Here is a 13746-nt window from a genome sequence, read left to right on the forward strand (position 1 = left end):
TCCAATCTCCCCATTAATTCCTTCACTGTCTCTGCTTCGCTCCCCTTGCTCACCTCTAATTCCACCCCGACTGGCTCCGGTTCCATCCTCGGCTCCTTACAGTAAGCACGGGGAGTTGGCTCAGGTCTCCTACCTGACCCAGCTACACTCCCCGTGTGCCTCCCCCAAGAAATGTTTGGGGCTGCCTCTCGGGCTTCCATCCGCGCTTTCGTGCTGCTTCCTCATACCGCCGCCTCTCCGCTTTCGCTGCCTCCAGCTCAGCTTTTGGGCGGCGATATTCACCAGCCTATGCCCAGGGTCCCTTACCGTCCAGAATCTCCTCCCAAGTCCATTTCTCCAGATATCGCTGCCGCTCCTGCTGCTGCCCGTTACCACGCTGCTTGGTCCGGTTTTGGTGGGTGATTCTGTAATAGGAGTCTTCGTCCTCTTCATCTGAGGAGTAGGAAATGTCGGACCAAGATGCAGCGTGGTGAGTATTCATATTTATTTCGAATACTTTTAAGCAAGAACAAAACAATAAACAAACGAAGACGCTACAGTCCCGAAATAGTGAACACACGAACATGAACAACATAACAGGAACAATCACCCACAAAACACACTACAAAACAGGCTACCTAAATATGGCTCCCAATCAGAGACAATGACAAACACCTGCCTCTGATTGAGAACCATATCAGGCCAAACGAAAACCCCACATAGAAACACAACACATAGAACCCACCCAACTCAAGCCCCGACCAACTAAAACAAAGAAAATACAAAAGAACTAGGGTCAGAAGGTGACAACAAGAGGCTAATTTAGCGTCTCTATCTTTTCTCATATGTGCCTGTGTGTGCTGTTCTTAGTCACAAATGCACCAAACTGATCCTGCATCATTCATTTGATATACAGCAGATGAGCCTCATAATCTGTCTGGATTGAGCCGGAACGTTTAATCTCGACTACTCGGAGTGTTAGTGCACTTTAGCATTGAACTGTTAGCCACTATTAAACACTGTAGCACAACCACACAAACATTTGAAAATGGAGCATTGAGATACACATACATACTGTAGGTAAGATGCATGCAGACAGACCCTGGGGGTTGATTTACACCCATAGCCTTTGAAAACGTAATGATACACAGGTCAGGATTTAATGAGGAGCCTTTCTGTAGGTGACAATGCAGGTTTATGGGGTTGGGGGGGGCCTGACACACCCAGGGTCTCACGTGGAGGTCGCTGCATCCGTGCCAAGCCTAGTCATTAAAAAAAGAAAGAGCGCACAGAGCTTCTGAGGTCTTACTTCTGAGGTTTCAGGCAGGCAAATCCCACTGTGTCGTCTCACTAGAATTGAAAAGCACAGAGACCTCATTTAGATAGAAGGTCTCCTGGGAAAAGACGCCATGATGGCTTCATAAGCATGTTTTTTCTGACGTACAGCAGGCCACCAGGGAACCATCCACACGGAAGGGTTTTGTTGTGAGGCACACTGTGAAGGCCATCGGGACACTGTAGGTTGTGGTTGACAAAATATGTTATTTTTACCGCATATTCGCGTATAAGAAATTAAGATGCTGCCTGTTTTGTAAAGGTAATCTATCGTTCACTGTACATAGGAAATCAAGATGTGTCTCGTATTCATGGATTTAAGAATTGTTACATTAAATGTCTCCCTCAACAACATAAAAATACTTCTTAGAGGAAAGCCCAGTCATTTATGCTAATTTAAATCAGTGATCCTCCAAAAGTGGAACAGATGTCTTCTATCAGAAGATTCAAACTTGGTTCCTGAATGAAACATATTGATATTCAAACAAAGATTCAGCACTTGAGATGATTTACTGTGATAAAAAAAAGAATACTTACTATGTATGATAAATGACTTCCAGTATGTTAAAGAGCTCGACGGATAGGGCTTTTTTGTTAGTTCAGCAAAACAATTTGTTGAGAGATAGTAAAAAAAATTAAAATAAACATAATTGAGACACTGTATTTCCACAGAGAACTCAGTCCATATCACCACAAACCTAGCAACAGGTAACATTGACAGTTGACTGGAGGTTGGCGCAAACTATTCGCAGTGAACTTTTGCCGGAGACTAATTCTGTTTCTAAACAACATTTAATTTGGGATTTTGAAGCGAGATGAAACACTGAAACCTTAATTGCTTCCTCTGCATACATATAGTTGACGTGAAATTGTATTTCTTGAATATAAATAAATGCAGAGAGCACCACGAGTACTAACTCAATGTAAATTTCCCTGGAGGGAAAATCTTATAAAAGAAAGTACTCAATAACAGTGTAACACATACAATATGAAAACATGCACAATAAAGGTGAGACTGAAGATGTTGCACATTCCCCCTATAGACATATGCCAAAGCATTTGATTAATAAAACAACCTTACACGGGCGAGACCAAACAACTTACAGTATTTTGGTTTTATTAAAGTAGTGCATCTTTGTCACACAGGAAACATGGGACTTTCTCTGCAGTTGCACGATAATGCAATGCATGTTTCATTGACTCCATTCCCTATTCACATACAGTATCAAGACATACATAACCAAATACTCCTTAGGGTATTGTAATTAAGCATCTCTTACCTTTAAGGTATCCTAGGCTAATCTTAAAACTTTGTCTTTGTCTTTCTAGGCACACTGAAATCACACGGATATGCTATATCACTACTCAACATCCAAATAGTCAAAGACCAAAGCAATCGGGCTGGTTCTATGATTGAATCCTTGCTCCGGATGAGTGACATCATTGATTATCACATGAAAGCAACAACACAAACTAAAAATCTCATTCTACTGGTACATGGATGAGTTTCTGAAGCACAGAGAGCACTTGGCTGGAATGCCAGGAACTCATTGTTAATTGTCTATGGTTGTGTCAATTGTCTGCTGCTGAGATTGCCTTGCTTCCATCCATGAAACTTCCCCCTTGGATTGGACCAGCTTTTGTTCTCCACTCATATTTCAATCAAATCCAATCCCGACTCGGTTTCCGAGCAGTAGAGGAGGGAGTGTGTGGGGGGGGGGGGGGGGGGGTAGACGGGGGTCATATGTTATCCAAAGTCCTAATGAGAACCTTCAGTCAACGCATTGGCTGTCATTTTTTATCCTGTCCTTCCTAGGAGATAAGAGCGAGAGTGCGCTGTGCAGATAGAGGCTGTCCATTTCCACATGTACTAATTAAGCTGAGACCAACTCAGAAGAGCCCTAGCAGGTTTTTTTCTTCTCACATTTGAAAACAATCATTGCTGCTAGGCAACCCAAGCCCCTGGTACTAATTGTCCCTCTATCAACCTAATCTGGCATTTGCAACTTGACTTAAGTCTTTTCGAGGCCTGGATGTCTGTTTCTTGTCTTACTGTGACATTAGCATGGCATTAGTGTGATGCTATACAAGGCAGCTCTACTCTGTGGTCCGTGTCTGCCAGACACAATAAAATATTTGCGACATCTGTAATGGAAATGGAAGATATATGAGAATTCTTTTTATCCGTTCAACATCATTTCTATCCGTTCGACAGGCGTGGATTTTTCTTTAGTGCGTCAAATGATGATGGAAATGGTGTTTTTCATATAAATGATAACTGCCGATGATTGCCTACTGCTTGCAAAAATGAATTTTATCAGCTATAAAAAGAATGTTTCTTTGCAGGACAAGGATTATCCTGACTTTGAACAATGCTTGAATTGCTTCACCTTGCTTTTCTGGTTGGTTTGATGCAGGTTTCACCATCCAATTACTTCAGATCTACAGGAGTGCAAGTATCACCATGGCACGAAACGTGGCGATACGTTGGCACATGAGAATTATTAGAATATGGCAAATATTAGTCAAGTATTGCATTCTATCCATGCTGGCTTTTTGCGGGCTACCTGATACAGGAAACAGATAGGTGGGCAAGGCATACAGGCTGTCACCAATTTATTAATGCACAATTTGCCTAAATGGGTGATGGAAACACTTCAACCACTACTGTTTCATTCAACACTGTAGGTTTCTGTGATGTCATTACGTCCAACTGTTATCGAAACAAGATAGTCAAATGGGAACTCACCCTAGCAGGTAATTGTCGCATCTATTTGATATTTTTTTTTAAAGAAACAAAACATAGCTAATGATCACGTGATTTAAGAACGAAAAAGTTCAATTGGTTAATTTCCTTGCCAAGGGTGTAAAGATAGTAGAGGTCGTGTTGGATATCAAGGACTAAATGCTCTGATTTGGTCGGTCCATACACTCTTCGAAAAAAAAAAAGGTGCTATGTAGAACCTAAAAGGATTTTTCGGTTGTCACATTGGAGAACCCTTTGAAGAACCCTTTTTGGTTCCAGGTAAACCCATTTTTGTTCCAGGTAGAACTCTTTTGGGTTCAATGTAGAACCCTTTCCATATAGTAATCAGGTGTTATACTTCATTTTATAGAAATGGCTGAACTTGAGTTCGTCTGCATTTACATTGACACTACCAAAAGGGAAAACAATTTTAGAGTGATATTGAAATGATTGGAAATCACGATTGCACTAAGGAAGTATTTATGCCCATTAACTCAAGGTAAATTGAAATCAGGGTCTGCATGGGCTATAAATATGTGAATGACATGTTTTATAATATGACATTTAGCCACATTCCATTTCACCACTAATAACCCCCAATCACAACACGTTATAATTATGTCTGGATTCTAGCTGTAAGCGCCACTACACATTTGCCTCAATTATCTATTTCCCACCATTTTAAACTGTGACTTTTGTATGTGCTGCAATGAACAAATCCTCTACAGTCATTTGCCGCCAAGACCTACGCGGGCACTAATGTAGAAGAAAGACAAATGTTGTAAACATTAGTGCTTTGCCCTATCAGGGAAAATACTAATGGAATAGCAGGAAGTGGCTACAAGTGCAGTAATACTGCAGTCTATTTCTAGAGAGTAAAACAAAGCTTTTAAGGGGCCATGAATATTTTAAAAAGGAGAGGGCTCTAATTGGACCAACAGGTCTACGAGCAGTGCCTATGCTGCTCACATCGAATAAGAAATTGATTACAAATCAGTCACTGTAAAAAAACAATTCTGGGCACAGACAAAGAGCAACTAAAAGAAACCATTTTCAGGCCGAGAGCCTTTTTGATTTGGCTCATGTTGATCTTGTATTGATTCAGCCTACGTCGGTCAAATATCACAATCCCACTTATGAATGCTCATTGATTGAGGCTTGATTTTCAGATGGCTAGGATGGAAGGTTGACCAGACAGGACACATGGAGAAGTTGATTAGAGCACCAGACAACCAGGGACAGATCATTGATCCAAATGTCTTTGTCTGATTGGGATGAAAAGGATTGGTACCCTTTGCGTATGCATGCAGACAAGGTCCTACCCTGACTGAATTGCCTCAGACTCATGCATGGGAGGAAAGTGATAATACTTTCATTATAGAGGGGTTTTTATACGCACTTCTATGACGGGGTCTTTTGTTCCGCAAAATATACAACCTTTGATTGTACTATTCTTCCAATTCCAAACTAATAATTGTGATGGAAAATGGGAAACATGAGTTTTACATTTACTGTTTTCCTATTTTCCTGTGTAGCTTATCATGTAGTGGACAATTCACTTGCAGCAGTTCGCTTGCACAGGAATCATGCAATTGTGCATCCTGCAAAAGGAAAGGTATATTGAAACTCTGTTTCCCAGAAATCCAGGTAAATCAATGTTTCTCTCACTAATATTATAAGAAATCACATAGCTTGTCATGTGTACCAATTATCTCTCCTTCCTCCCAAAGTGTGCACTTGTTAACTTCCCTTCACTGATTTGAAAGGAAATAACTGGTATAAGATGGTGGAAACTCCCACTAGTCCTTGCCTCCACCAATCCAATGCTTTTCGATTTGTGTAAAGTAGTGAACAAGTGCACACTTCACGAAAAAACAAAGATATTATTGAGACCCACTCCATGGTCTACACCCTACATACTCAACTAGCGGACCACGGACCGGATCCGGACCCAGAACGGGGTTAATACTCGGTCGGGCTTCGAGGTCGCATGGTTTGCTAGGTGGGGGTTTGTTATTAAGCCGATAAATTACAATGTCATTCCGGACCTTTGCCACCTAGGACTTTTGTGACTGGACCTTCTCAAATAGCACTTGAGTATCCCTGGTCTACACCATAACACCTATGAAAAGCCCATTTTTTTACCATACAGGAAAAATAATTGGTGTCTTTGTACAATCAATGTTCCAGAGCATCTGAAATTCTCTGGGGAAATCAAAGCATTGGTGTGTACAGTATTACCACCTGCTCATGATATAAAAACAAGCAATGCTTTGCATCAACTTAGAAACTAATAGAGATAGCAGGGTATAAGAAGTAGCTACTGGATGCTGTATCAGGTTCATAAAGTGAGAGATGGCTCCATCACTGTACAAAACCATTATTTCTAACAACAAAAACATTCCGTGTAAGATATGAATTTCTGAAAACTGCAATGAGGCAGGATCTCTGGTGGCTTCTCCAAAGCTCTGATTTAGACTCTTATAGGAAAAGGTGCTATCTAGAACCTTAAAACCTCTTAAGGATCCACCCCTTTTTTCAATTTTCTTGCCTAAAATGACATACCCTATTCAAACTGCCTGTAGCTCAGGCCCTGAAGCAGGGATATGCATTTTGTTGGTACCATTTGAAAGGAAACACTTTGACGTATGTGGAAATGTGAAAGGAATGCAGGAGAAAATAACACAATAGATCTGGTAAAAGATAATACAAAGAAAAAAACAAGTTATTTTGTATTTTGTTTGTACCATAATCTTTGAAAAGCAAGAGACAGGCCATAATGTATTATTCCAGCCCAGGTGCAATTTAGATTTTGGCCACTAGATGGCAGCAGTGTATGTGGAAAGTTTTAGACTGATCCAAAGAACAATTGCATTTCTGTTCAAATTGTTGTATCAAGACTGCCCAAATCTGCCTAATTTGTTTATTAATAACTTTTCATGTTCAAAATTATGCACTCTCCTTTAACAATAACATGGTATTCTTTCACTGTAATAGCTACTGTAAATTGGACAGTGCAGTTCGATTAACAAGAATTTAATTTTTCTGCCAAGATCAGATATGTCTATGTCCTGGGAAATGTTCTTGTTACTTACAACCTCATGCTAATCGCATTAGCCTACGTTAGCTCATCCGATCCTGAAGAAGTTAAAGGGTTCTTCGGCTGTCCCCATAAGAGAACCCTTTGAAGAACCCTTTTTCCTTTTTTAGTTATCCTTTTTTAGTTCCATGTAAAACAGAGGGTTTTACATGGAACCCAAAAGGGTTCACCTGGAACCAAAAAAGGGTTATCCTATGGGGACAGCCAAAAAAAACTTTTTTTAAAGAGTATAGAGCATTTTGACCCCATAATATGATCTTGCACATTCCATGACAGACATTTTATGACGTTATGAGATGTAATTCTTACCTTTGTAGAAGCATTCCTCGCTGTGCATGATAGTTATTCTCTGTGCACCCAGACAGGAGGCACGGTGGAGCTCACAGTGGTTCTGATACAGCTTGCCGTCTGAGCCACACACCGGTTTGTAGTGTGGTTTACAGCGGTCTAGACAGTTGCACTCCCCTTTACCACTCTCATGGTTGACCACGCAGTGACGCCCAAGGCCACAGTACTTGTGCTCACAAGGACTCTGGAAGCCATTGTTATGGCCCAAAAACCCTGCAAGGAAAACACAAATAAAGAAACGTTTAAAATCAGAAAATAATAGGAGTAATAGGACGATAGTTTGTTAGAGTTTGAAAGTTGACTTAAAGTACAGATGTCGGATCTTAATTTGATCAGTTTCTCACAGGATAAAAATAATCCTGCAACAACAGGAAATGTGAATTATTGTGTGGATTATAATTAATATACATTTTTTTGTATAGGTTGATACATTTTTAGTGAGGGCAAATCAAGTCTGACATTTTTAAATGGAAATGCCAAACGTTAGAAGCCTTTTTAAACCTTGATTACACTGCAAGTTCGCATTTCCTGCAACAACAGGGTGATCAAATGAAGATCCCATGTAGCTGTAGGTTCTACAAGAATGTAAAAACATTAACATCAGAAACTAGAAAAGTAATAAGATGATAGTAAGTGTTTGAAAAGCTTTTGAAGTTTACTTATAGTAACTGCCTAGGTTTAATACGAGTAAATCTCGTATTGAGGCAGAAAATTGTGTTTTATGTGATTTTGTACTACTTTTCAGGCAGTGTGTTATCGTGTGTTTAACAAGTCAACCTCCACAAGCAGTAAGTATTCTTGACAGGGCAAGGAGCACGATAACCTCTCATCCGTATCAAATGTGTTGGGTCTCAAACGGAAGGTTGCTCTCTCTTAGGTCCCCTATCCACCAGTTCCATTGCCCTTTGGAATCACTCTCAAGGGCAGTGTGCAAATTACTTTTCATTATTTGTTTCAAATGCAATTTTGTACTGATCTCTCTCTGTCTGGCTTAAGCTTTCGCGAGCAACATTGTTTCAACTGGGAACTCCGTTTCCCTGCACCGATGAGCTCAGGACGGACACAGCTCCGTTTCAGGTGTTCTGACTTTTTTCTTTTTACAAAAATGGTTCATTTGTCAGCAAGACTCATCAATTAGGCTAATTCGGGCTAAAAGAGTGTAGGCCTAATGACAATCGCTGAATGTAATTACACTTTTTGGTGTTTTGTAACAGAAATCTCCTTCCATTAATCAAATGGCGGGTTCACACTTCACAGTGCACTTTTTGGATGCTGGAATCATTTTGGTGTTGACAAATGTGCGTAGGTAGCCTACTTTTTGGAGAGATTTGTTTGACAGCCAGATGAAAACGTCAATGGGGTCCCCCAAATATCACGGTATAATATGCACTGCTCAAGGGGAGTAAGAACATGGCCACCAACGCTGGAAAAACAATCCCACTGAGACGAATGATGGCCACTGAAATGATGGGAACATTCACTCAATAAGCATCATTTATCTGCTGGAGGTCTATTTAGGTTGCTTTTTGGTTGCCTACCGCCATAATTATTAGGGCACCATTTCACTACGTAAGCTAAAAGCATTGTGAATAAAGTAAGAAGAAACATGTCTATACACAATGTTTTGACTCTAGTGTGAGCGCTGTCCTAATTTTCACAAATCCACCACCATTTTGAAATGTTTATATTTATCGGACAATCCACTGCTCTGGTGAGCTATATAACATGAAATATACATTAGGATCAAAGTATAAACCAGGGGCTACCATACTCTTCTCTGTAATCATCTTTGAGCTTTAGTATTGGCCATTGAATAAGGAGTGGTGCATCATAATGGTACGACGCTTCAGTGCCTCAGATGCCTTCTTTACAATGACCAATGCATCTGCTCCACTAGGTGCACATGGTGTTCTAATAAACAAACGTGCTACAGAGGAAAATAAAAACACTGTACTCTCATTGGTCGACGAGGGAATCCGTTGGCAGGGAACATGAATACAGTAACAAACAAACCACTCGTAAAGAGGCTTCGTCAACCTGGTAGCGACTCCCCGTGGGTGCATTAACCCCTATCTGTCAGAGAGGATTTAAACGATACAAGTGTCTACATTGTGGCCTGATTCGAGCCAATCAATGGCCATGGTTCGCTGTGATTTATTCATCCCAATCGGTGCGGTGGCATAATGATTATTTAATGTGACTTTGTGTTGCACAGCAAGGTGCCCAAACGTCACCGACGGGGTCATAGGAGGGCAGAGGGAGTTGGTTATTGGTATGCACGCCCAGTCTCTGGGTGATCCAGTGACATCAAAGACAAATGAATAATTCTCTGCAATGATTTGTTTATTGATGACTGGCTGTTTCAAAGTGAAAGGCGTGCGGCGGGAGGGAGGGAGTATCCGGTTCTGGGCGCTAGTTAGCGTTACTGCATTTGTAATTGTTGCTGGCTTTATCCGATGAAAAAACGATTTTCTTTGGAACTTTCACTTGGAAAATGTTCATTCATTATTCATAACTGTATTGTACAGCAATCAGGACGATTTTCAGAAAGACAGATGGACAGATAGAGTTGCGTAGATGAACGGCTATATCCAAATGCATGGATAGTGTATAAAGAAATGTCACAGGGAACTGTCTTGATTTGAAGGCAACAACAATAGTGGAAAAGACTGAGGTAAACAATATGCTGAACCGGGGGAAAATAAGTAACGCTCACTGGGATACAGTGAGTGTCAGATTTATTCAGCCCATGTGCTCAGTCTGACGGTCTAGTAAGCATTTCACCTGTTGTTTATGAAGCATGTGACAAATAAAATAAAAGTTGATTTGAACACATGTTGACCCCAGTGTACATAGTTTGAAGGGCAACGCATTCTATGTATTTATAATGAGATGCATATCATGTTTAACTCTAAAGAGTTACATGGACTCAAAAGACATGACCAGAATGACATTGCAGGGGTTCAAAAACGAAAGCATTTAGGATGGAAAACTCAATAATGTCCCTGTGCACCACTCGTTGCATCATACTCTGCTAAATCATTATAATACATAAATATCTAGTGCCTTGTGGCTACCAGAAGCATTTCCCTCTTCGGTATGCGCCACCTTACTCGCTTTGCGATGCCTTTCTGAATCTGAAGCCTTCAAACCCATTACAAAGCTGAATCTAACTGAAGCGCTCCCATTCACATTCATAAGCATGCCCCCAAAGCATGCTATTTACAGCACTCTCTCAGATATACAATGCATGCTTTTTTCCCCAGCAATATCCCATTTGCCGTCTCCATTTGTTCCATAAACCCAGGATGCAAGTCCCGGCCCATGTGATGTTTTTCGTAACAGCGGCTCTGAGTCCTTGGGGAAAGTCGGGAGTGTAGTAAACAACAGTTTGGAACCTCTCAGATCATCTCACCGTGGTGAGTTAAGATTCCCCAAAAGACCCACATGCGAGAACAAGATGATGCAAGTGTGAATAAACAGCACACTAAACAATGCAAAAACTTTACATGACACGACGCACAACACGACTCACCCCGCTTGGATTAGTTCCTTGAAAGTTGCACCAGTAATATATTGTGTTACCACGGTCTATGGAGAAGCGACATACGTAGAAAGTGGGTAAAACCGGAAAGGTGTCTGCACTCGAGAAAAGCATTAACATTAACGCTAGCAGGAAAGACTGTGTATTTTTACTAGCATATCTGCTGTCATGGAAACAAAGAGTAATATATTCACGGTGGCAGGCCCGTTTCATTTACCCTGCTACCTTTCAATCCAACAATTGTAATTCATTCCTCCACATTGGCTTAATTAAAACCTGATAAGAGTGTTTTAGGCAGAAGAGAGAAGCATGATTAGTTCTCGCCAGTGTGTGTCATCACTAATCATTTGTGGCATTTTTGTATTGAGAAAGACTTTAACATTAATAAATTGTTAATAAATACGCAAGAAAGGACCCCCTGCTAAGAAATCACAAGGTTGTTGGCTCTATTCTTACATCACTACATTGCAGGGCATATGACTATGTCACGCCCTGACCTTAGAGATCCTTTTTACGTCTCTATTTTGGTTTGGTCAGGGCGTGAGTTGGGGTGGGCATTCTATGTTTTGTGTTCTAGGTTTCTATTTCTGTGTGTTTGGCCGGGTGTGGTTCTCAATCAGAGGCAGCTGTCTATCGTTGTCTCTGATTGAGAACCATACTTAGGTATCCTTTTCCCACCTGTGTTTTATGGGTAGTTGTTTTTTGTTTTGTGTTGTTGCACCTGACAGGACTGTTTCGTTCTTTGTTATTTTGTTTAGTGTTCTGTTTTAATAAATTAACATGAACACTTACCACACTGCGTTTTGGTCCGATGATTCCTCATCTTCAGACGACAAACGTTACAGACTACAAGGGAAAACTACATGTATATAGCACTCTGTTGGTGGCAAGAATTGTATATAATAATTTAAATTGGAAAAACTAAGTGTTGAAAATCTCTTCCCATTTATTTTGAACCTGTATGGCACAGCTGTCAACATTTTTGTCCTCCATTTCTATTTATGCCAATTCCTTTCAGCCAATTTGTATCTTAAATATATGGCAGGTGAACAAGTTCCCCTACTTTCTCCCTTTTCCACTTGCCTCCTCCATTTTTGTGGTAGTGCTGCAATCAATTGGTTGTAAATTAGGATTGAGCAGATATTCCCATATATTTCCGATAGCTGCATATGTGACATCACTCCTTCTATTCATAATGTCATTAATAAATATAATACAATTAAAAAAAAGAAAAATCCATAAAAAAATGTTTTTCTATTAATCAGTATATTTGAGTTTCACCATAACATTTGTTGTAATATTTGTTCTATCTATTCTGGTAGATAAAACTGAAATTGTAACCAGCTTTGTATGGCTTGTTTAAGCCAGAGTGGTACTTTAAACAAAATGTTATTTTCAATTAGTCGGAAATTATAAATTGTAATCTTAGTTAGCATCTCTTGACACTGGACAATTTCTGGACAATTTCCTCTGTGAACCGATTGCGAAGTTAATTCTATTGTGTTCTGTACGAGGGGACTGAAAATGTATTTACCAAAACGAATGTATGTTTGTACAATATTGAGTTCCACAATATGGAAAGGAGTTGCAGGGAAGATGGAGAAATACTGTACATACTATTATAGACACATATGAATGAATTCATGTTGAGCGTGGGTTTACCTGCAGTATGAAATTGACACTCTGTACAATTACATACTGAATGGGAAAAAATGGACAATTATAGTGAATTTCTATTTTTTAAAAGCTCTAGGATCAAGACGTAATTGGTTTGATTACACAAAATGGTAGGCTAAACGCAGTGCCAGTGGTCTCCCATTGTTACTAAAAGCATGTGTCGGCGCAGACTTGCTCTGAACTGAGTGACGCCCAACTGTTAAAACATTGTTCAATATAGATGCCTCATGACATTTTTGGAACGGTAAAAAAAAACATACACGCTTAAACGTTGTTGCTACTGTGTCTTCATTTCAAATTGTGTGATGCATCTCTCCAAATCCCCAATGACTTGGAGAGGCCTATTCCTCTTTATGGGAGAAAGATTCCCAAATATTTGAATGCTGTTTCTCTGCCAACACAACATTGCTAGGAATGCATCCAATAGGTAGTCACCACGTCACATTAGAGATGATCAGAGGGTTGTTACAAGGTTGTCACTCAACATTTTCCAATGGTACTGATGTTGCACAAAGTTGTAGCCTATGAACTTTCTGAAATGTTGTATTGGCACCAAAGCTTACACTCTGAAAAAGGTGTTGTAAAGTCCATCTCATCACAACCTACATTACAGTAATTACAAAATTGCGACAATTTATTGTGCTTGTTAGTGTTGCTTAAACAACTCATGAAAATGTTTAATAAGTGATTATTTAAGGCGCAAAAGCTTTTGCCGCCATTTAAAGCAGCCTCAAAACGTTTTTAAAAATTGATGTTCCCCTTCCACGTAAATGACTCCATCGCACAGGCCTTCGGGTTCCTCTCGATGAAGCTCACAAGTGAAGCCTGAAAAGAAACAGGTTGTCAAGGGAGATAGCTAAGTATTCAACAGGAACGCACTGCTGTCGGCACAACAAGCTAAACCTATCCAAGCGTGCTCAGCCAATCGATTGACTGCAAGTGAGCATTAGTCCCCCTGTTCTAGACCAAAGCACACAATTGGGTGTGTAAAGGTGCTGTTTGTGCGATCCACCTGCA

At 40.2% G+C, this 13746-nt stretch overlaps 1 protein-coding gene across 4 annotated transcripts in view; it reads right to left on the reverse strand.

The window, feature by feature from the left end:
- Positions 1–13746, reverse strand: part of LOC129827979 (follistatin-related protein 5-like) — a 174634-nt gene that overhangs the window by 98143 nt on the left and 62745 nt on the right. For all 4 annotated transcript variants that reach the window (XM_055889326.1, XM_055889325.1, XM_055889327.1 and 1 more), the window contains exon 4: positions 7470–7721. In XM_055889326.1, the coding sequence (XP_055745301.1) occupies positions 7470–7721 (252 nt within the window). The remainder of the gene's footprint in view (positions 1–7469; positions 7722–13746) is intronic.

The sequence above is a fragment of the Salvelinus fontinalis genome, chromosome 29 (assembly GCF_029448725.1).
Source record: "Salvelinus fontinalis isolate EN_2023a chromosome 29, ASM2944872v1, whole genome shotgun sequence".
NCBI classification, from domain to species: domain Eukaryota; kingdom Metazoa; phylum Chordata; class Actinopteri; order Salmoniformes; family Salmonidae; genus Salvelinus; species Salvelinus fontinalis.